Raw genomic sequence first — 23,621 nt, forward strand, 5'->3', positions numbered from 1 at the left:
TGGACAGCACTGAGGACTTGGCAGCATCTGACACAACCAGGTTAAGTGTATGACTGCTGCATGGAATGTAAAATGCTTTGCTGTTTAATTGCAAAATTCTTGTCTGAACACCCTGTTTATGGCCCATCATATTGCTGCCATTGTCATAAGACTGACCACGGCAGTCAGAAAGACTCAGGCTGTGTTTCTGCAGGTGGTCAAGCAGGACTTCAGTCAGGCCCTTACCAGTTGTGTCTTCAACATCTAAAAATCCAAAGAAATGTTCTGCAATGGACACAGATGGTTCGCAATTGACTATTCTCAGAACAATGGAAAGCTGTTCCTTATGACTGACATCAGGAGTGCAATCCATAATAACAGAGTAATCCTTTGCTCTGTATACTCTTCTCACAATCTCTTCCAGTACCTTGTTTCCAATTAGTGCAATTATTTCATTTTGAATAGTTCCACTCAAGTAATGCACTCTTCTTCTTGTCTCTTGGTTTTGTATCCTTCTTATGTGTTCAGCCATAACTGAATCGAACTGTGCCATCAGTTCAACTTGTGCCAGAAAATTCCCATTGTGTGGGTCATACAACTCACTTGTGGTCCCTCTTAAAGCCTGGTTGCGTTCTGCTAAGTGACAAATTATGGCAATCACTCTCCTGGGTAGGTGTGGAATGGAAAGAGCACATGTTGAGTCAGAACAGAGGATTCCTGCTGGGAGAGCACAGACTTATCGGGGCATTTACATCTGTGGAGATACATTCGCCTTGGAGGAGTTGTAATAGCCGGTTCCTTACTAGGACATAAGCCTTGTCGATCTCTATTGCTATACAGCATAGGGGTCACCATTGTCCGGTAAGTGAACACCCAAAGGGGGAGGTCCGGCACTGGCTCACTGCACCACAAAAGATTGCATGTTTTGTGCACTTTCTTCCTGGCACTCCAGCACCTTTGTGAGACATCTTTTGGGACTGTGTACATCTTATCATCTACTGAGATCTTAAACAACTATTACATCTGGACTGGCACTTTATATTTATATATTTTAACTATATTTATATAGTATATGTCTATATGGTTTCTACACCCCAATTTTTGCACACAATTGCACGGTGCACTTTATGAGTCTTTTAAGTAGAACGTAATCACTTTACTATCATACATTATTGTTTGCGCTGTGTTATATTTTTCTCAATCACTCTCCTTATGACACCTTTCCAATGCTCAATCTCGATCCGCATCAAGTCTTGTTGTCTTTGATCTATGGTTGTATTGGTTTGCAGTCTCCTCTGCAGCTCATGCCAGTTTGTCATATTGTCACAATGCCCCTTTGAATATTCGTGTTCTTTTAAATGATGAGCTAGGTTCCTCCATGTACGGAAGCCATGGTTGCTTAAGGCATTGTCACGCTTCCCAAAAACAGTGCAGGCAAAACAGAACACCTAGTCTGTGCTCATGGAATATAACATCCATGATCAAAGAATTTTCTCACCATTTTTCATGCTTCTCATGTAATTGTCATTTGTGAATCTTCGAGGTGGATTCTCAGAATTTTGGGGGAAAACAATGTTTGTGACTTGCACTGGTCCTTTTTTAACAATTTGACAGCGCACACTATCTGTCAGGACTGCTGGCCACTGCGCAGGGTCATCTGCTATAATGACAGTGTTTGTGGTACCTTGAGCTGTAGAGGAAACCTCAGTGATGGGAAGCTGTGCAGACTCAATTTCTGTCCTGGATGCAGTGTCTTCCACTGTGAGAGATGGTATTGACGGTGTAGTTGGGGAAAAATAAGGTTTTTATTAATATAATCTATCTGTTCAGGTACAGAATGCATCAGTGACTCTGAATCAGAGTCTCTGATCAAAATCTGGGCTGTGCAGGATATAAGCTATAATTATAGAGCTCGTGGTACCTTGTGCTATAGAGGAAACATCAGCACTAAGAAGTGATGCATCTGTTGATGTTGAGGATGAAGTTGATAGTGTAGCTGGGAAAATAATTGAAAAAAAAAAATCTGAAATTACCTGTGGAGTACATTTTACCATTTCACTGTTAGCATATTGAAAGAGGTCACTATTAACAGCTCAGTGAGAGAAATTCAATACCTTCATGAGTGGAGATATCCTTGGGAAGAGCATGAGGGCTGAGAAATTTAAGCAAAGCACCTTAGATATCCTACAGAATGACCTGGACAAAATTACGGAGTGGGCAACGACATGGCAAATGAGGTTTAACGTAGAGAAGTGTAAGGTTCTGCACTTGGGGACTAAAAACATAAAAACACAATACACGTTAGGAGGGGAACCCTTGGGGGAATCAAAAATGGAGAAAGATCTGGGAGTCTTGGTTGATGATAGATTAGGCAACAGCATGCAATGTCAAGCGGCAGCTTCCAAAGCCAACAGAATATTAGCATGCATAAAGAAAGGGATGTATTCCAGAGATAAGACTAGAATCCTTCCACTTTATAAAACTCTGGTCCGACCGCATCTGGAGTATTCTGTCCAGTTCTGGTCGCCGGTCCTCAGGAGGGATGTGTTGGAGCTGGAGAAAGTCCAGAGAAGGGCAACTAGACTGATTAGGGGGTTGGAGGACCTTAGCTATGAGGAGCGGCTGCAATCGCTCGATTTATTTTCTCTGGAGAAAAGACGTCTGAGAGGGGACATGATAGCAATTTATAAATATCTTAATGGGGATCTCAGCTTAGAAAAAAAGCTGTTCACTTGAAGAAATTGCACGAGGACTCGAGGACATACAATGCGATTAGAGGAGAAGCGTTTTAACCTCAGACAACGAGGAGGGTTCTTTACTGTTAGGGCTACAAGATTGTGGAATTGTCTACCACAAGAGGTGGTTTCTGCGGGTAGTATGGTGACTTTCAAAAGACTCTTAGACTTACATCTCAAGGATCAGGAGATTAAGGGCTATGTCAGATGATTACAGTCACACACACCTACACGGGTTGAACTGGATATTGTCTTTTTTCAACCTCGCCTACTATGTAACTATGTAACTATGTAACCTTGAGGGAGAAAGATGGTAACACTTTATAAATTACACCATTTGTACAAGACTGACAAGTAGAGCTATTTTATCCAGTGTAATTTATCACTTACCACTATCTTGTTTTTTCTTATCCTCCTCTTCCTTTCTCTTCTTCCTCTTCTGGCTTCCTGAAGCATATGTCCGCTTCATGACTGCTAATACCACAAGATTACAGTTGTGTTCCTTCTTCTCCTTTGTGCAATGCCAACCCATCCTGTTGGAATGGGAGAGCCCAGGAAAACAAGTGCAAGTGGTGGCTGAACACAACCATGGGGATCATTTTTGCTACACAAAAAGCATCATGGCCACATCATATAGTATCCATCCTCTGCTGTTCGCACAGGTGATCAAATACCACCAAAAGAAAGCTTTGTTTGTGGGAAAAAAAGGACGTCAATTTCATTTGGGTACGGCGTTGCATGACCGCGCAATTGTCAGTTGAAGTCGCACAGTGCCGAATCGCAAAAAGTGGCCTGGACGTAAGACAGCAAAATCCTCCGGTGGTAAAGTGGTTAAATTTGAAGAGTGCACTATACATAGATAAGATAGATATGAAAGCATATAGGGCAATATATATAAAAGAGCAAATTCTAGTTAAAAGTGGTAAAAGTGCAGACATGGTAAAGGAGATGTCATAGGCTGTGCAGACATGGTAAAGGAGATGTCATGGGCTGTGCAGACATGATACAGGACATCAGAGGCTGTGTGGACATGGTACAGGACGTCAGAGGCTGTGCGGACATGGTACAGGAGATGTCAGAGGCTGTGCGGACATGGTACAGGAAATGTCAGAGGCTGTGCGGACATGGTACAGGAGATGTTAGAGGCTGTGTGGACATGGTACAGGAGTTGTCAGAGGCTGTGCGGACATGGTACAGGAGATGTCAGAGGCTGTGCGGACATGGTACAGGAGATGTTAGAGGCTGTGTGGACATGGTACAGGAGATGTCAGAGGCTGTGCGGACATGGTACATGAGATGTCAGAGGCTGTGCGGACATGGTACAGGAGATGTTAGAGGCTGTGTGGACATGGTACAGGAGATGTCAGAGGCTGTGTGGACATGGTACAGGAGATGTCAGAGGCTGTGCGGACATGGTACATGAGATGTCAGAGGCTGTGCGGACATGGTACATGAGATGTCAGAGGCTGTGCGGACATGGTACAGGAGATGTCAGGGGCTGTGCGGACATGGTACAGGAGATGTCAGGGGCTGTGTGGACATGGTACAGGAGATGTCAGAGGCTGTGGGGATATGTACAGGAAATGTCAGAGGCTGTGGGGATATGTACAGGAAATGAAAGAGGCTGTGCGGACATGGTACAGGAGTTGTCAGAGGCTGTGCGGACATGGTACAGGAGTTGTCAGAGGCTGTGCGGACATGGTACAGGAGATGTCAGAGGCTGTGCGGACATGGTACAGGAGTTGTCAGAGGCTGTGCGGACATGGTACAGGAGTTGTCAGAGGCTGTACGGACATGGTACAGGAGATGTCAGAGGCTTTGCGGACATGGTACAGCAGAGGTCAGAGGCTGTGGGGACATGGTACATGAGATGTCAGAGGCTGTGCGGACATGGTACAGGAGATGTCAGAGGCTGTGCGGACATGGTACAGGAGATGTCAGAGGCTGTGTGGACATGGTACAGGAGATGTCAGAGGCTGTGCGGACATGGTACAGGAGAGGTCAGAGGCTGTGCAGACATGGTACAGGAGATGTCAGAGGCTATGCGGACATGGCACAGGAGATGTCACAGGCTGTGGGGACATTGTACAGGAGATGTCAGAGGCTGTGCGGACATGGTACAGGAGATGTAAGAGGCTGTGGGGACATGGTACATGAGATGTCAGAGGCTGTGTGGACATGGTACAGGAGAGGTCAGAGGCTGTGCGGACATGGTACAGGAGATGCCAGAGGCTGTGCGGACATGGTACAGGAGATGTCAGAGGCTGTGCGGACATGGTACAGGAGAGGTCAGAGGCTGTGAGGACATGGTACAGGAGATGTTAGAGGCTGTGCGGACATGGTACAGGAGATGTCAGAGGCTGTGCGGACATGGTACAGGAGAGGTCAGAGGCTGTGGGGACATCGGTGTAGGTGGCAGGGGTCAGAAGTGTATAATGCACTGAATGCAGGGGAGTGAAGGGTTGTGGTGGGGTGCGCTACATAAAGAGTGCAGGGTTGAGGGATGCACTATGTACTGCGTACAGGGTTGCAGGGTGCTCTTCGTACTGATTGCAGGGTTGAGAGGTGCGCTAGGTACTGCGTGCAGGGTTGAGAGGTGCGCTAGGTACTGCGTGCCGGGTTGAGAGGTGCGCTAGGTACTGCGTGCAGGGTTGAGAGGTGCGCTAGGTACTGCGTGCAGGGTTGAGAGGTGCGCTAGGTACTGTGTGCAGGGTTGAGAGGTGCGCTAGGTACTGTGTGCAGGGTTGAGAGGTGCGCTAGGTACTGAGTGCAGGGTTGAGAGGTGCGCTAGGTACTGAGTGCAGGGTTGAGAGGTGCGCTAGGTACTGAGTGCAGGGTTGAGGGGTTTGCGCTAAGTCTTGAGTGCAGGGTTTTTGGTTGCGCTAGCTACTGCGTGCAGGTTTGAGAGGTGTGCTAGGTACTGAGTGCACGGTTGCGGGGTGCGCTTTTTGGATAGTGCAAGGTTGTGGGGTGCACTAGGTACTGAGTGCAGGGTTGAGGGGTGTGCTATGTACTGCATGCAGGGCTAAGGGATGTGCGTTAGGTACTGAGGAGGGGGGAGGAGGAGAGGGGGATGGAGAGTAGGAGGAATGGAGGGGGGGGGTGGAGAGGAGGGGGTGTAGGTGTATGGAGAGGAAGGAGTGGAGGAAAGGAGGGGGTTTATGGAAAGGAAGGGGGGGGAGGAGAGGAGGGGTGGATGGAGAGTAGGGGGGGAGGAAAGGGGGGGAGAAGAGGTGGAGAGGATTCTCAATCAGTGTAGGCTGAAGAGTGCATGTTGGGAGTTGTAGCCCGTCATCCCAACAGCATGATGGATGTGGAGCCCCTCAGAACCACTGCAGATGGCATGCTAGGCATTGCAGTCCCTCTGCCTCACTGCAAAGGGCATGCTGGGCATTGCAGTCCATTTGCCTCACTGTAGAGGGCATGCTGGGCATTGCAGTCCATCTGCCTCACTGCAGAGGGCATGCTGGGCATTGCAGTTCCTCAGGATCACTGAAGAGGGCATGCTGAGCATTGCAGTTCCTCAGAATCACTGCAGAGGGCATGCTGGGCATTGCAGTTCCTCAGGATCACTGCAGTGGGCATGCTGGGCATTGCAGTTCCTCAGGATCACTGAAGAGGGCATGCTGAGCATTGCAGTTCCTCAGAATCACTGCAGAGGGCATGCTGGGCATTGCAGTTCCTCAGGATCACTGCAGTGGGCATGCTGGGCATTGCAGTCCATCTGCCTCACTGCAGAGGGCATGCTGGGCATTGCAGTTCCTCAGGATCACTGTCGTGGGCATGCTGGGCATTGCAGTTTCTCAGGATCCCTACAGTGGGCATGCTGAGCATTGCAGTTCTTCAGGATCACTACAGTGGGCACGCCGGTCATTGCAGTCTGCCAGCAAAGTATCTTTAACCCCAAGGCAAGGCCATGCTGAGAGCTCCCCCATGGTACTTACCACAGACGGTGAAGTTGTGGACAGTAGTCGGCTCCAGGCGATGAGGGTCGAGCAGGTGACACACTCGGCTACAACTCACGTGGCTGCTCTGACTATACACTGACTTCTTTCTTCAGCATGCCGCTAACTCACAAACCACGCCCCTTCACCGGCAAATTATACACAGCTATAGATGTGTAGCGCTATTTAGATCACTCTTGACGGCTACTGGGGTATGATGACGCCACCTGTGTAGTATTTAGGAGCAGAGTATATAATCTGTGTGATCAGGACAGGATTTATAGTAAGCGCCAATGCCTCCACTCAATCAGGACTTGTGATTAGCAAGTGAAATCCCAATTGAGAAAACATATCCATATAGACAATAATCCACACAGCAGAGTGTTTAAATGTCCATGTATTGAAGAAATAACATTCAGTGATCCATACAACATAAGATATTCTCCTCAGGAACATGAAACCATCAGCAGTGTCTCTGTGTGTCTCAGTGAGGGGATGTTACAGCACTTACATCCAGCAAGAAATGTCTGTGTCCCTCATGTCTCTCTTTTCCCCAGTCTTACCCAGAAATCCTTGCTCTGCCCTTTTTGATGACCTCATCCTTCTTGCAGAGAGACAAAGAAAGCCAGCAACCATTTTGACAAAGGGCAAAACAAACACTGCATAACAGGAATACACACTTGAAAGATGGGCAACAAAATTATCACATCACTACATTCTCCTCCTGCTGAAAATCCTTCCGACCCGGCAAGGATATACACATAAAATAACAACAAAAATGAGCATCGTTGTCGCCTTCTGCAGACCACTTCTCCAGAAGCAATCTATTACAGAGCTAGCTGCAAAGAAAGTATGGTTAGTAACAAATAGGCATCATGCTAACCAGTCTAGAATGAGCTGCAATCATGTCCGTCAGAACATGAGGTTGTACATAGTTCTGTACAGCATAGCAGGGTCTTCCCAAAGTGTCATAAGTAAACACCGGTGGAGGACGTCGAACACGATCTCCTCTCCTCAACCCCTCAGGCATAAATCCAGAGAACTCTGGGACAGCATTAGTGGGGAAACTTGGTGCTCCAACCATGCCTGGAACTGTAGGCACAACATTTTGGGCTGTTGGTTCAAAAGCAGGAGTAGCTGGGTTCAAACCTCCCCTCTGAGGGAGGCCCCCATCAGTACTCGGTGAAGGAACCTGTACAGGAGACTCTGGTGGAGGTGTAAACCAGTCATTGTCATCACTCTGGTCTCCACTGTTGGCACAAGGCACATCATTAGAATCTGTAGCAATGTCAGATTGTGGCTCCTCATCAACAGTAGCAACTTGCGGTACTGGAAGTAAATGATTCCTATGCCAGGCTTTGATCCGACCCTCAGGTCCTCGAATCCTGTATACTGGAATCCTAGGCAGTTTTTCTACAACTTCAAACAACTCATTTCTCCAGCGATCAGCTAACTTATATTTGGCTGAGGGTCCCAAATTGCGGAGAAACACTTTATCACCAGGTTGTAAGTCTTTGTAACGAACTTTGGAATCAAAACGCCTTTTATTGGCAGCATTTAATTTCACAGCACTTTCCTCAGCCATCTGATAGGCCTCTTTCAAACTCTGTTTAAGTCGTGCCACATACTGATAGTGATTCCTCTGTTCCACTCCATCAGTAGACACGCCCAACTGAATGTCAATAGGGAGACGGGCTTCTCTCCTAAACATGAGAAAATAAGGAGAAAAGCCAGTGGATTCATGTCTGGTACAATTGTAGGCATGTACCATAGCTCCAACATGTCGGCTCCAGGTCTGCTTAGCACCATTAGGGAGGGTACCCAACATGTTCAACAAGGTATGATTGAAAAGTTCAGGGAGAGCATCACCCTCTGGATGATAAGGGGTGGTGCGGCTCTTGTTGATGTTAAGCAATGTTAACAGCTCTTTAATTAGGCGACTTTCAAAGTCCCGCCCCTGGTCAGAGTGAAGTCGATTTGGCAATCCATAGTGAACAAAAAACTCTTCCCATAGCACTTTGGCTAGTTACTGCTTTCTGATCTTTGGTGGGATAGGCTTGAGCATAGCGAGTATAGTGATCAGTCACAATCAAAATATTTCCCACACCACTGCTGTCATTGCCAATACACAAAAAGTCCATGCACACTAAATCCATGGAACCAGAACTTTTCAAGTGTTCCATAGGAGCAGCTCGAGTAGGCAGAGTTTTCCATTGCAGACATCTCACACAACGGCGGCAATAGTCCACAATAGCTTCCCTCATTCGTGGCCAAAAGAATCGGTCTTGGATTAATCCATAGGTTTTTTCAACTCCTAGATGCCCATGTTGATCATGCAAACTTCTCAAAACAGAGTTTCTATAGACTTGAGGGAGCACTAGCTGTCTCCTTCCAGGATGATCATGAAACAAATGTACCCTGTATAAAAGTCCATCAATTATTTTGAGCTTATCCCATTCCTTAAGATAGTAGGTACTCTGCTCAGGTAGGTATTTTCTCATGTAGTTAGGATCTTTGTGGAAAACAGACTCTCTGACATGTCTGATTATTGGATCTTTTTTTTGTAGAAGGATCATATCTTTCTTTTGCAGCTGGATGTTTTCTGGCACCCCTAAAGCAGTGGGGCAGCAATACATGTTTGGAATACACTCTTCACCAGCTCCCAGGGAATCAATAGCTCGTAGGTCAGAGAAAACAATATTGTCTTCTTGTACAGCAGCTGTAGCACAATAGGCAGCCACAATAGGCCCAGCTACTTCCTTCCAGTCACTTTCTTCCAAGTTCATGGGTAATCCAGGGTGCCTAGAAAGAGCGTCAGCCCCAATATTCTTGGGACCCGGCTTGTACTTGAGAGTGAACTGATAATTAGACAAGGCAGCAAGCCACCTATGACCAGTGGCATCTAGCTTAGCTGTAGTCAAAACATAAGTCAGGGGGTTGTTGTCGGTTCTCACCTCAAACTGAGTTCCATACAAGTAGTCATGCAGTTTTTCAACAATAGCCCACTTCAGGGCAAGAAATTCCAGTTTATGAACAGGATAATTCTTTTCTGCTGGGCTTAGACTGATATAAGCAACAGGCCTTAGTCCTCCTGGGTACTCTTGATGTAAGACTCCTCCCAATCCATCATAGCTGGCATCCACATGCAGAATGTATGGCTTTTGTGGGTCTGCATACACCAACACTGGTGCTTCTGTAAGACTATTCTTAAGCTGTAGAAAAGCTTCCTCACAAGCAGAAGTCCATCTCTCACTGAAAGGAGTTTTGCGGTTTGTGTCCATGCCAGGGGTTTCTTTACGCAAGTCATTAAGAGGCCGAGCAGTCTTGGAATAGCCTCTAATGAATCGACTATAATAGCCACAAAATCCCAAGAAGGACCTCAGTTCTGTCAGATTTGTGGGATGGGGCCAGGTAACCACAGCCTCCACCTTAGCAGGATCAGTTGCTACCCCTTCTGCAGATACGATGTGACCCACAAAGTTTACTGAAGAGCGAGCAAACTTACATTTGTCCAGTGAAAGTTTCAGACCTTCCTTCCTCAAACGATCTAGCACTTTAAACAGTCTCTGGTCATGCTCCTCCAGAGTGGAGCCAAAGACAATTATGTCATCAAGGTAGACGGTACATTGAGTGGGACAAAGGTCTCCCAGGGTCCGATCCATCAGACGTTGAAAGGTTGCAGGTGCACCACTAATGCCCTGAGGCATGCAAACAAACTGGAAAAACCCTAGGGGGCAAATAAAAGCCGTCTTTTCTTGATCTTCCTCACTCATTGGGACCTGGTAATAACCAGATCTTAAGTCCATTACTGTGAACCATTAACTGCCTTGCAGGGCATCAAGAGCTTCCTCAATGCGAGGTAGCGTGTATTGATCTGGGACTGTTCGCCGATTTAGAGTCCTGTAGTCAACACATATTCGCACTCCACCATTTTTCTTCTTGACTACCACTATTGGGGATGCATACGGGCTTTTAGACTCAGCAATGACGTTTTCATCTTTCATTTTGTGCACTCTCCAACATCATCCAGATCTTTAAGAGGTATGCGCCTGGATCTTTCTCTAAATGGGGTGCTATCTGTTAGGCGAATACTGTGCTGAGTACTTTTTGCACACCCAACATCCATGTCATCGGTAGAGAAAACATCATTGTATTACATTAGCTGCTCTCCTAGTGCTTGTTGGTGCTCTGCAGGACTATCAGCATCATTCAAGTGAAAGTCTAATTTGATTTCTTTCTCCTTGACTTTGGCAGTGTAGGAGCTAATGGTTTCCACTGGGTAACGATAGGCTACCTCTTTCCAGGCTGGTATTATAACTGGGTGTGTGGTAATGTTCTGGACAGTCACAACATCCATTCTTGGACATTTTACACAATAGTCTTTCCTTTCTGGTACTATCTCCCAGCCATTCTTTGCAGCCTCTTTTGTATCAGTCTCTAGCAGGAAAAAAGCTACCATTTGCACCTGGTGAAATTTCCACATAAACCCGCAGCACTCTCACTCCCCCTGCTGGAAGCTCTATGGGACACCATGGATTTCCCACACACCCTCCAGGAAGATCAGGAGCAAAAGTTTGGCAGATATTTTGAAGTTCTGGAGCAACAGGCAGTGAAGGTAGGGGAGTTCCCCGTTGAGGCTGAAGAAACAGTATGAAAGCAGCCTCAACAGCTTCAACATTGGAAGCCACAATCATAGGAGCATACTCATTACCCCCAGGTGGAGGGCTCACATAAGCAATAACTTTAAGTGGTGGATCCTCCTCAGCTATCACGCCAGGAATGCGAAGCTCAACTTCTAGGCAACCATCCATAAAAACAGGATTTTCTCCCACACCATAAACAGGCAAAGTGTCCACAGGTTGCAAAGGGAGGTGGTTTAAGTGTTGCTGATAGAAGGGCCTGTATATGATCGTCAGCTGAGAACCAGTATCAAACAGAGCAGTAGTGGGTATATCATTAACAAACAAATGGAAAGTACATCTGCGGCCTACCCCAGGTAGCTTGGTAAACGTTTGTTTTCTTGATCTTCCCTGTGTTCTTTGGTACATATGTCCAGCTTTACTGTGAATTTCAGAACTGTCAGCAAGCAGTGGACACTGAGGAACTGTGTGGCCTGCTTGTCCACAGCGGAAACATTTAATGTGGAAGAGAGGCTTATCACTGGAGGTTTTATCAGCAGATAGAGCTCTAGGCTGTGTGAGTCTACTCACTTCTTTGTTCTTAGCAATAGTCTCATTTGTGGGCTCCACCCCAGAATTCTGTTTAACTTTGCTCTTGGAAGGGGTACTAAAAAGAATATCAGACTCCTGTCTCTTTACTTCAGTCATAGTTTCAGTGAAAGTAAAATTCCTCTCCCTCAAAACAACTCTTAGAACTGGTGATATTGGGTGGTGTGGCAGTAACCCCTTTATTATTTGAGCAGCCCTTAATCTGTCAACATCTGTAGGAGAGATGACCTTGTCAGTGAGCAATCTCCCCAGTAGTACTTCTAGCCTCCTCACAAACACAGAAACATCCTCTCCCTCTTTATGCTTTGTCTGTTTAAAATCAGCAAGCATCTGATCAGGGTCACGGTGCAGTCCATAAGCTTCTGTCAAAATATCAATATATTCTTGAGCACTGGTACTCACATGAGTCTCCTTGTAAGCTCTGATGATAATGGATGCTGGTGGTCTTAAACTTTCCATGATGCGCTGTTTTTTCTTTTCCTCTGAACAGGTCCATTCCTCTATCACTTACTGTGCAAAATCTCTCCACACCTCAAAGCTTTCTTCACCAGTAGGGACAGGTACAGTAGCACTCCTGAAAAAGCCTTTAAATTGCGATAAGAATCAGCATGTAAATTCTGGGCAATGACTTCAGTGACTTTTAGCAGCAGATGCTCAATATCTGTTTCCTGCTTAACAGCCACAGCAGACAACATTACAGTTTCTCCTGATGAAGCAGTTGTATTCAATGGTTCACACTTATCGGGCAGGGCTGGTAACTTCCGCCTTACTGGAGGTGAACTTACTGGAAATACTACGGCACAGCCAATTTCTTCAGCCTCTTTCGGATATATACAAAAGGGCCCTTTAACTGGATTTAAATCCCCCTCACTGAGACAGAGATAATGGGTATACAGTTCATAACTCTCATCTTCCTCTCTTTTATCCACAGGAGTGGCATACCGCAAGGTTTCATTTGCTTTTAGCGCCTCCTGCAGTTTGTGGACGCTCACACGGATAGGTACATATGAGATAGCAAATGTCCTTTTAGGTGACAGTCCCCCCTCCAGGACCCACTGCCTCACAGCTTCTGTAGATAACAATGACCTGGTCGTTCCTTAACCGGTTGCCGACCGCCGCACGACTATATACTGCGGCGGTCAGCCCCGGCCAGGCAGAGTGACGTATCGGTACGTCACTCGCCTGTCACTGACTTGCGAGCCTATCGCGGGCGGGCGCGCGCCCGCCGAGGCGCGCGCCCGCCGCGGCTCGTTCACAGACAAGTCAGTGCGTGTGACCGGCGGACTCGATGTCCGCCAGTCACACTGCGATCGCTCCTGTGAAGGGAGAAAGACAGAGCAGCTTGTGTAAACAAGCTGCCTGTCAGTTCTCCCTGTGTAAAAGTAAAGATCTGACCGTTCTACTATGTAGAACGGTTGATCTTTGCTTTTACACCAATAGGAATGTCCCTACACAGTAGAAAGCACGCCCCTAGGACACACTTAACCCCTCTCTGTCCAATAAAGTTAACCCCTTCCCTGCCAGTGTCATTTTTGCAGTAACAGTGCATATGTATAGCACTGATTACTGCAGTAATGTCACTGGTAACCCCAAAAGTGTCAAAAATGTCAGTCAAGGGTCCGATCTGTCCGCCGCAATGTCGCAGTACCGAAAAAAAAATCGCAGATCGCCGCCATTACGCGTTAAAAAAAAAAACACCAAAAATGACAAAAATCTTTCTCTTTGTTAGTAAACGCGATAACTTTTGCGCAAACCAATCAAAATACGCTTTTTGTGATTTTTTTTACCAAACATAGGTAGCATAAAACAAATTGGCCGAAAAATGTTAAAAAATTTTGATTTTTACTTTTTTTTTTGGGGAATTTCATATAAAAAAATGTGAAAAATATTGTTATTTTTGCAAAATTTACGCTCTTTTTTTGTTTATAGCGCGTGATCAAAAAATCGCACAGGTGATCAAATACCACCAAAAGAAAGCTCTGTTTGTGGGAAAAAAAGGACGTCAAATTCGTTTAGGTACAGCGTCGCACGACCGCGCAATTGTCCGTTAAAGTCACGCAGTAAAAAATCGCAAAAAGACCCCTGGTCCTTTAGCAGCCAAATCCTCCGGGGCTTAAGTGGTTAATGTCCTGATCCAAGATTTGTATCTCAGCAGTGCCTCCAAATGTAGCGCTATTTAGATCACTCTTGGCGGCTACTGGGGTATGATGACGCCACCTGTGTAGTATTTAGGAACAGAGTCTATATAATCTGTGTGATCAGGACAGGATTTATAGTAAGCGCAGTGCCTCCACTCAATCAGGGCTTGTGATTAGCAAGTGAAATCCCAATTGAGAAAACATTTCCATATAGACAATAATCCACACAGCAGAGTGTTTAAATGTCCATGTATTGAAGAAATAACATTCAGTGAACCATACAACATAAGATATTTTCCTCAGGAACATGAAATCATCAGCAGTGTCTCTGTGTGTCTCAGTGAGGGGATGTTACAGCACTTACAGTCTGTTCTCCAGCAGGAAAATGTCTGTGTATCCTCATGTCTCTCTTTTCCCCAGTCTTACCCAGAAATCCTTGCTCTGCCCTTTTTGATGACCTCATCCTTCTTGCAGAGAGAGAAAGAGAGCACAGTAGCCATATTGACAAAGGGCAAAAACAAACACTGCATAACAGGAATACACACTTGAAAGATGGGCAAGGAAATTATCACATCACTACATAAGAATAAAGAAGTAGGTGTAAAGTGGAAGCAGTAGATCTACAGAGAATATTATTTTGAGCCCCTAGCACTTTATATATGAATGTATCCACATATTTTAGTGTATTTGTGATCATTTATGTGCACACACAATAGGACAGCGCTGTGACACATAATGCTCTTCTAGTTGATAAAGGGAATTCTTACCTTTGTTACAGCAGCAGTCCGGTAGAAGTTATTTTTGTAGGTATTTGAGTTGTTACACATAGCGCAGGTTTTTTCCATTTATATTGGTGACATAATTGCCCAAATCTGGGGATCAGGAGCCATTTCCACCCTTTACTCTCGGCTGGGGTTCTTTGTATCCATATAACAGATGTTCTACATGACTAAATCTGCAATCAATTTCTCTGCAAAATCAAAGGTGCCAAAATGTCCCCCCCCCCCCCCCCGAGCAGTAATATATTTCTATCCCCCTTGGTGGGAGTGGAGATGACCCATCTATAAGGATATACAGTACATACACACATAGCACAAGGCCGTGTTCACACTACCAGACATTCCTCAGAGCTGCAGTTCCTCTGAGCTCCACAAGGTGGTGATCGCACTTCTACCCAGACAGGAAGTCTCTATGGAATACAGACAGGAAAAGATGTTAGGTACAGACAGGAAGTGATGTCAGTACAGACAGGAAGTTCCGGGTGAGAGGTGAGTTGGGAGGACAGAGAGAGAAGACGTTGCTGGAAGTGGCAACAGAGGAGGTAATAAGATCTTTTTTTCATTCAATAATTTTTTATTGATTTTTTACAGAGTTAACAATACTCCAACATGGAGGACAACAGTACATGAAAATTAGCAATAAAACAGTAGTATAAACAGATTAAACAATATCCAGTCTAGAATATAGAGATCATTTGTGCGACATAACATAACGACAGTACATATGGATCCGAAGTCGTGACAGGACTCCTCCGTCCGGAACCCGCAGGGATCTATCTCTGAGGTAATAAGATCTTATTTTCTATTTACACCCAGTAACCCCCCCCCGTCATGTCCGTCCTCTTCCTCCATAGTCACTGTGACCTCTTTTATCTCCAACAGATGATGATACACACATATATAGTGTGAAAACCTAGATTAACCCCTTCAGGGGGATCGGTTGATGAATAATATATCTTGCTTCCATATCCGGCCATACATGGTTCAGTATTATCATTCAGCCAGCAGGATGAGTAAAAAAAGCTACACTTATTCTCCATCCACACATTGGAGGGGGATGGGGGAATCCTCCCCGCTGCACTGTTGTATTCTTTTTTTTCCAAAAACATTTTATTAAGGAATAAAGCATACATAGCACAAAAGAACACAGTAATAAAGGGCAGGTAATAGAGCCCACAAAAAATGAACAGGTACAAAAGTGATACACATATAAACAGTACAATGCATGTAAGGAGCAACATAAATCACGGGTAAACCCACAAAGTGTCATGTAGCAACACGGTGCGAAAACAGAGGGCCAGTGGGAGAACCAAGTGGGCGTAAGGCCAATGTAGGGGTTCGCTGGGTAGAGCGCCCACCCACCTTATGAGAACCGGAACAAGAGGGTTACCTATGATGGAGCATAGTGGAACCCCCAAGCCCGACACCCCGTAAAGGGAACTAACTGTGTCAAGGAGTGGGGGACCCACCGCACAAAAGTGGGGAATCCGGTATGCACATCTCTGAACGTGGGCGCCATAGCTGTTGCCTGTGGAGGCAGAGCCACCACAGAGTGCAAAATAGAGAACCCTAAGTGATTATTGAAAATGCATAAAAGGGAGGGAATGAGGAAGAGGGGCGGGGGAAGAAGATGGGGAAGGAGGCGGGTAGGGCAAATAAGGGAAACACAAAAGGAGGAAGGAAGAAGGGAAGGGAGAGGTGTGGAAAGGAGCAGTACACTCTGGAACACTACTAGCATCAGAAGAGGCAGAACGAACTGAACATCCAGGAAAGCACCCCAGAACATGGGGTTCCTCCTCAGAACAAGCTCCAAGGAGCCACTGAGTGGCCTACGAGTATCAAGTGCTCAATCGTTGGAAGTCTGGCAAGGATTGAAAGTGGGTCCAGGGTGCCCAAGTTGTACGATACTGGCGGTGAGTGTCCTTGGCCTGAGCCACTATGTCCTCCATCTCCGCCACCCGCCGGACCCTGCGAAGCCAGTCGGCAACCGACGGGGGTGAGGTGGACAGCCAATGGCATGGTACGCACATCCGGGCTGCGTTGATCAGATGCAAGGTCAGGGACTTTTTGTAGCTGGCGTAGGAGAGGGAGGTGTGGTGTAAAAGGTATTGCGCCGGCGAATAGTCAGGAGTGTACGTGGTGATACGGCAGATTAAGGCGTGGACCTCTTTCCAGAATGGTTGCAAAACTGGGCAATCCCACCATATATGCAGCAGAGTCCCCTTATGTTGCAGACACCTCCAACACAGTGGGGAATTCGAGGTGGAAAACTTGTGCAAAAGGTCTGGAGTCCTATACCACCTGGAGTAGAGCTTATAGCCGGTTTCTTGGGTCAGCACGTTCAAGGAACCCTTGTGCATGTGAAAAAGCACCCTAGACCAATCTTCCTCTGCGAGGTCCACACCCAACTCCCGCACCTACCGAGCTTGAAGAGCTTCCGTGGGGGCGTGAGAGGGGGGGAATAGCATGGAATATAAAATCGAGACCATGTGCTGGTGCGGGCCAGGGGCGTCACAAACACGTTCTAAAGAGGTCAGAGGACGGCCCCATTCCGGCAGTGGCTGCGTGTGAGTCAGGAAATGGCGGATTTGGAGATAGCTATAGAAGGGAACAGAAGCCTTCGGAAAGCGCTGACAGAGGTCCTGGTAGGAGAGTAGTCTAGAGCCGTCAAGAAAGTGACGAGCTTGAAAGGGTACTTCCGAGGAAGGGCCCTCGGCAGGCACAAATGGGAGGCCAGGGGGGAAATCGGGGAGGGAATGTAAGGGAGTTAAAGGGCTGCGCTGCGGCGAGAGATCCAACTGCTCACGAAGGGCATGGAACACCCTTAACGTAGCTCCAGTCAGGGGATTGGCTAAGGCGGGGCGTGGAATCTTGGAAAGAGCCGACCAAGGCAAGTGATGGGCTGGGAACGATGCCAAGGCTCCCTCAAGCGAAACCCAATCCTTAGACATCGAGTGGGCATGCCAATCCACCACTCTGGATAGATGGCATGCCTGATAGTACTTGAGCAAATGTAGGAATCCCAATCCGCCCTCCTGTTTAGGACGAGTAAGCAAATCCCAGCTAAGCCTGGGCTTCTTAGAGGACCACAAAAATCCTAGAGCACATGAGCCTGAAAGATTTAAAAAAGGCGGGCGGTACACGAATGGGCAGAGCCTGAAGGATATAGAGCAAGCGAGGTAGGACATTCATTTTGACAATGGCGACCCTGCCAAACCAGGAAAAACGACCCTGCATCCAGGAGTGCAAGTCCTTTTCCACTGTGTTTAAGATCGCCAAGTGATTCTTGGAATAAAGGTCGGACAGAGAGCTAGGTAATTGAACGCCGAGATATGTGATTGAATGGGGGTCCCATTCAAATGGAAAATTGGATTGGCAGAGTTGTAAAAGAGAGGTAGGGAGGGAAATGTTGAGGGCCCGAGATTTGGAGTAATTGATTTTCAGATTGGAGAGATCTTGGAAATGAGCAAGAACGGATAAAAGATTGGGGACTGAAAGCAGGGGATCGGTGAGGAAGAGCAAGATATCATCGGCGTATGCCGCCAATTTGTACGTCTTTCCCTTCAAAGACACCCCTTTGATGTCCGAACTAGCTTGGATCCGGCGCAGGAGGGGTTCCAAAGTGAGGATATAAATCAGGGGGGACAGAGGGCAACCCTGCCTGGTACCGTTCGACACGGAGAAGGCGTCCGACAGGGATCCATTAACTTTGACCCTCGCAGAAGGGTTGGAGTAAAGGATGGAGACAAAGCGCAGGAACCGGTCCTTCAGTCCAAGGGCCTCAAGTGTGGCGGACATGTAGTCCCAGGCCACCCTGTCGAACGCCTTCTCCGCATCAAGGGATAAAAAGAAGCCAGGCGTACGCGATGTGGATAACCAATGATGCAGGTGAATTGCCTTGGTGGTGTTGTCCCGGGCCTCACGTCCAGGGACAAAACCAACCTGGTCAAGGGACACCACCTCGGGGATGGAGGGAAGAAGGCGGTTAGCCAAAACCTTCGCAAACAATTTGATATCTGCATTGAGTAAAGATATGGGGCGGTAATTCGGTACCAACGTCGCGTCCCTCCCAGGCTTGGGGAGGACAGCGACATGGGCCTCCAAAAAATCCGGCCCCAAGGCAGGCATATCAGAGAAGGCGTTAAAAGCCCTCACCATGTGCGGAATCAACTGATCCGCGAAAGTCTTATAGTAACCAACCGTCAATCCGTCTGGGCCGGGGGATTTCCCAGGTTTGGACTGCTTGAGGGCCGTCAAGACTTCCGTAGCAGATATAGGGGCGTTGAGAGGAGCCAACACTTCCTCCGATAGCGGCGGGGGAGAGTATTGGGATAAGAACTGGCGAATCTCACGTGCCCTAGATTGTAAAAGTTCAGGCGTGCTTGCCCTAGGCAAATTGTATAGGTCCGAGTAATAACGGACAAATTGTGCCGCTATGTCGGGGGTAGAGACGTGCGCCTTGCCCGAGGAGTCGGTGATAGAATGGATGGTATTGGCCGCTCTTTTCTTTTTGAGAGCTCTGGCAAGGAGCCTACCCGATTTGTTGGAGTGCTCGTAGAAGAAGCCGTGAGAGAGGGCAAAATTCCTGCAAACTGATCTACCGAGGTCCTCCAACAGCTCCTGACGGGTCTTAGTGAGTTCCTCCAGGGTATCAGACGCTAAAGACAACTTATGAGAACGTTCCAGCGAAGCTATCTTGGACAGGAGCGCCTCCGTGAGGGCTACACGTTCCTTTTTCCGTTTAGAAGCTAGGGCAATTAGTTCACCGCGGATCACACATTTGTGTGCCGCCCACACAGTGACAGGGCTGACCTCTGGGGCTGCATTCTCCGAAAAATACAGCTTCAGTCGGTCAGAGAGGGCCTCAACAAAAGCGGGGTCATTTAGGAGGGAGCCATCCAGGCGCCACGCACCATGGCGACGTGGTAGAGCCGCAAAGGAGAGGGTAGCACTGATGGGGTGGTGATCGGATAAGAGCATTGGTTCGATAGTCGCTGAAGAAAGAGCCGGCAACAGAGCCTGGGAGACGAAGATACAATCGATACGCGAATACCGGTTGTGTGGGGAAGAAAAAAAGGTGAAATCCTTGACGCCCGGATGGAGGGTACGCCATGAATCGTGGAGGAGTAGAGTAGTGAGCAACGTCTTGATGGACCGCAAGGCCGCATACGGAATTGACGAGGACCCCAGAGAAGTGTCCAAAAGAGGCGATAAGGCAACGTTGAAGTCCCCGCCCAGAATGATCTGGCCGGAGCAAAAGTCTTGCAACCGTTGAAGAGTAGAGCGGAAAAATGGGACTATGTGTTTGTTAGGTGCATATACATTAGCCAGCGTCAGGGCCCTGCCGTGAACGGAGCCGGTAAGGAAAAGGAAGCGCCCATTCTCATCCGCCAAGGACTTAGACACCGCGAAGGGGCAATTCTTGGACAGGAGTATGGAGACCCCCTTGGATTTAGAATCCTTGGAGGTCGCATGATAAACCGTAGGATACTGTTTAGCGTAAAGTTTTTGGACACTATCAGTGCGAAAATGAGTCTCTTGTAGGAGGATCACATCAGCCTTCGTCCGACGAAGGGTAAGGAGAAGCTTCGAACGCTTTTCAGGGATGTTCAGTCCCCTCACATTAAGGGAGTAGACCTTCAGGGAAGCAACCATGACAATGACAGAGATGATCAAGATTGTGAAAAGGAAGGGTAGGGAGTAGCACAGTGGAAGACTTGTGGGGTGGACAATCAGACACAACTGGGAGGGAGAAGGGGGAGGAAAGCACACACTGGGGAAAAAGGTGGGGGGGGTGAGACGGTGTAGGGTGGGGAAGGGACCACCACCAGACTCGAGTGACCGAGACCGGGGGAGATGGTCAGGGGAGAGATCAGAAACCAGAAAATTCAGCGGCAGGGGAAAGTGGCACTACTTGTTCAACAAATTAATATATGGCAATGACCGCTGAGCGGGGTTGGAGTAGGACAAACCAGAAGACGGGGTGAAAACCAAGTACTCACCGAAAAGAGCCCGTCCTCGAGTCCAATAGAACTGGAGCCCATGTTCAGAGATTGTTCGACAAGCGGAAACCAGTAAGGGAAAGAGAGGTCATGTCAACAATAAGAACAGCAATGACAACCATAACATTAATAACAGTATTGATAACCTTGCGGCCTAAGCCGCCTCTTCACGGGGGCCCAGCCTAGCATGTCGAGACCGTGACGGTGAGATGCAGCCCACCCAAGGGACGCGGCAACCGTACGGGCCACCGAGAACTAAGGCAAGGGAGGTGGGGGCTCGAGCAGGTGAGCAGAGAAATCCCCCTCCCGCCTCCCAGCCCCGGGTAAACCAGCTACTGTAGCACTGTTGTATTCTGACAATGGGGGGCGCTCCTCCGCTCTCAGAATACACAGATCAGTGATGAAGCTAATGGCTGCAGCCGCTGATCGAGTGACTTTTATCCGGCAGTGACCACACATGGATGGAAATGTGACCGATCCCTGCTGAACCAGCTGAATTTCCATGTATCTACGGTCACCTCCCCCTCCCCCTTATCTCCTTCATTATGTAAGTCATGCTGAGATAATCTCCCATTGGCTGAGCAATATTCTCATTTGTCTCTGAGCTCCTTCTTGCTATTCCTCCTCCTGCCTGTTGTTTCCTTGGATTGATTTTCTGTGTAGGGTCCCCGGCTTCATCTCTTGGATGCCCTCGTCTGTTGCTTGTCCCGATCTTTATCCTGATTCTCATCTCACACCCAACATAAAGAATAGAATTTGTGATCCAGGTGGCCAAATTTTACGAGAATCCCGGACCCCAAGAATCATAGAAAACACTAAACTGTCCAGATTAAATATTTTCTCACTGGGACCATAGTGCTTAAATAAATACTGACCTTCATATTGCCCCCTGATATCCTCATCCTATTATTGTACAACCAAAACCAATCCAGATAATTCTCTGCTATCATTATTATCTGTCTACAGGGAAACCTTTATAGATGACGGCACCAATGAGGACGGAGGAGGACCGGAGTCACATGACTGAGAAGATACTAAACCTCACCCTGGAGATCATCTACCTGCTGACCGGAGAGGTGAGGAGGATTCTGGGAGGTCACATGACATCACTCTTATCTCTATTAATAAAACACAGACCTGACCGGAGAGGTGAGGAGGATTCTGGGATTCTAACATGATATTCCTATTGCTTCCTCAATACAGAGATTTCCTCTTGTGAAGTCAGGTGATCATATTACCATCACAGTGCCTCCATGTGACTTCCTAAAACCTGAGAGACACAACATGCAGAAGATTCTAGAAGTCACCAAGAAGATGATGGAGCTGCTGACAGGAGAGGTGAGCGGTGCTGGGAATTCTGGGAGATTATCCAGTAACAGACAAGGGATGTGTCTGGATGGTGACTGTATCATTGTGTGTGTCAGGTTCCTATAAGGTGTCAGGATGTCACTGTCTATTTCTCCATGGAGGAGTGGGAGTATTTAGAAGGACACAAGGATCTCTACAAGGACGTCATGATGGAGAATCAGCCGCCCCTCACATCACCGGGTAAGAGGAGACTTTATTGTAAAGGAGAGAGCAGTACGGAGGATCCACCTAGATCCCCCATCATCTGATAAACACATAGAAACAATGTATTCAGTCAGTGTGTGTGTTTCCTACAGATGGATCCAGTAATGGGAACCCACCAGAGAGATGTCCCCATCCTCTGTATTCCCGGGATTCCACACAGGAAGATCACACCATCCCCCACCATCATCAGGTAGATGAGAATGTAGGAAAGTGATCCCAAGCCCTAAGAGATATCATTCTTCTATTATTATTATTTTTTGTATTTAATATTATTTCTGCTGTTTTGTTGGTTTAGGATGAAGATCTGATAAATGTACAAATTGGGGTTATAAAGGAAAAGACGTATGTGAGGGGTGATCAGCATTTTACAGAGGAGGTTGGGATGATGGACGCAGATAAAGAGGAAGAAACTTCTCCAGATATCAGCTCGGGTAATTATGGAAGAATGGGTTAAAGGTTACTTAGTGATGTTTGGTTGGGTGGTATCATTGATCTGGTTAGTTGTCATAGTTTGGTGTTGTGATTGCACCCAGTTCCACCACAGATCTCTTTTACACTTTGAAATGCTCGACCAACATACACTGCTCCAAAGAATGAAAGGAACACTTTGAAAACACATCAGATCTCAATGGGGAAAATATCATGCTGGATATCTATACTGGTATGGACTGGGTAATGTGTTAGGATCTATACTGGTATGGACTGGGTAATGTGTTAGGATCTATACTGGTATGGACTGAGTAATGTGTTAGGATCTATACTGGTATGGACTGGGTAATGTGTTAGGATCTATACTGGTATGGACTGGATAATGTGTTAAGATATATACTGATATGGACTGGGTAATACGTTAGGATCTATACTGGTATGGACTGGGTAATGTGTTAGGATCTATACTGGTATGGACTGGGTAATGTGTTAGGATCTATACTGGTATGGACTGGGTAATGTGTTAAGATCTATACTGGTATGGACTGGGTAATGCGTTAGGATCTATACTGGTATGGACTGAGTAATGTGTTAGGATCTATACTGGTATGGACTGGGTGATGTGTTAGGATCTATACTGGTATGGACTGGGTAATGCGTTAGGATCTATACTGGTATGGACTGAGTAATGTGTTAGGATCTATACTGGTATGGACTGGGTAATGTGTTAGGATCTATACTGGCATGGACTGGGTAATGTGTTAAGATCTATACTGATATGGACTGGGTAATGCGTTAGGATCTATACTGGTATG

General features: G+C 47.0%; 2 protein-coding genes across 2 annotated transcripts in view; one reads left to right on the forward strand and one right to left on the reverse strand.

Annotated features, from left to right (window-relative positions):
* The window catches only part of LOC309550230 (uncharacterized protein), a gene marked incomplete at its 5' end in the record, with an annotated part of 1,091,635 nt that overhangs the window by 835,013 nt on the left and 233,001 nt on the right, over positions 1 to 23,621 (reverse strand). The gene's annotated exons all lie outside the window — the stretch shown is intronic.
* Positions 22,087 to 22,591, forward strand: LOC309548757 (oocyte zinc finger protein XlCOF7.2-like; the record flags this gene model as incomplete). The annotated part of the gene is made up of 3 exons (XM_082248706.1): positions 22,087 to 22,143; positions 22,230 to 22,353; positions 22,470 to 22,591. Exons 1-3 carry the CDS (start codon positions 22,090 to 22,092, stop codon positions 22,589 to 22,591), a joined length of 300 nt encoding a protein of 99 aa, XP_082104832.1. The 5' UTR covers positions 22,087 to 22,089.

This window comes from Pelophylax lessonae (assembly GCF_965119305.1).
Source record: "Pelophylax lessonae genome assembly, chromosome: 3".
NCBI classification, from domain to species: domain Eukaryota; kingdom Metazoa; phylum Chordata; class Amphibia; order Anura; family Ranidae; genus Pelophylax; species Pelophylax lessonae.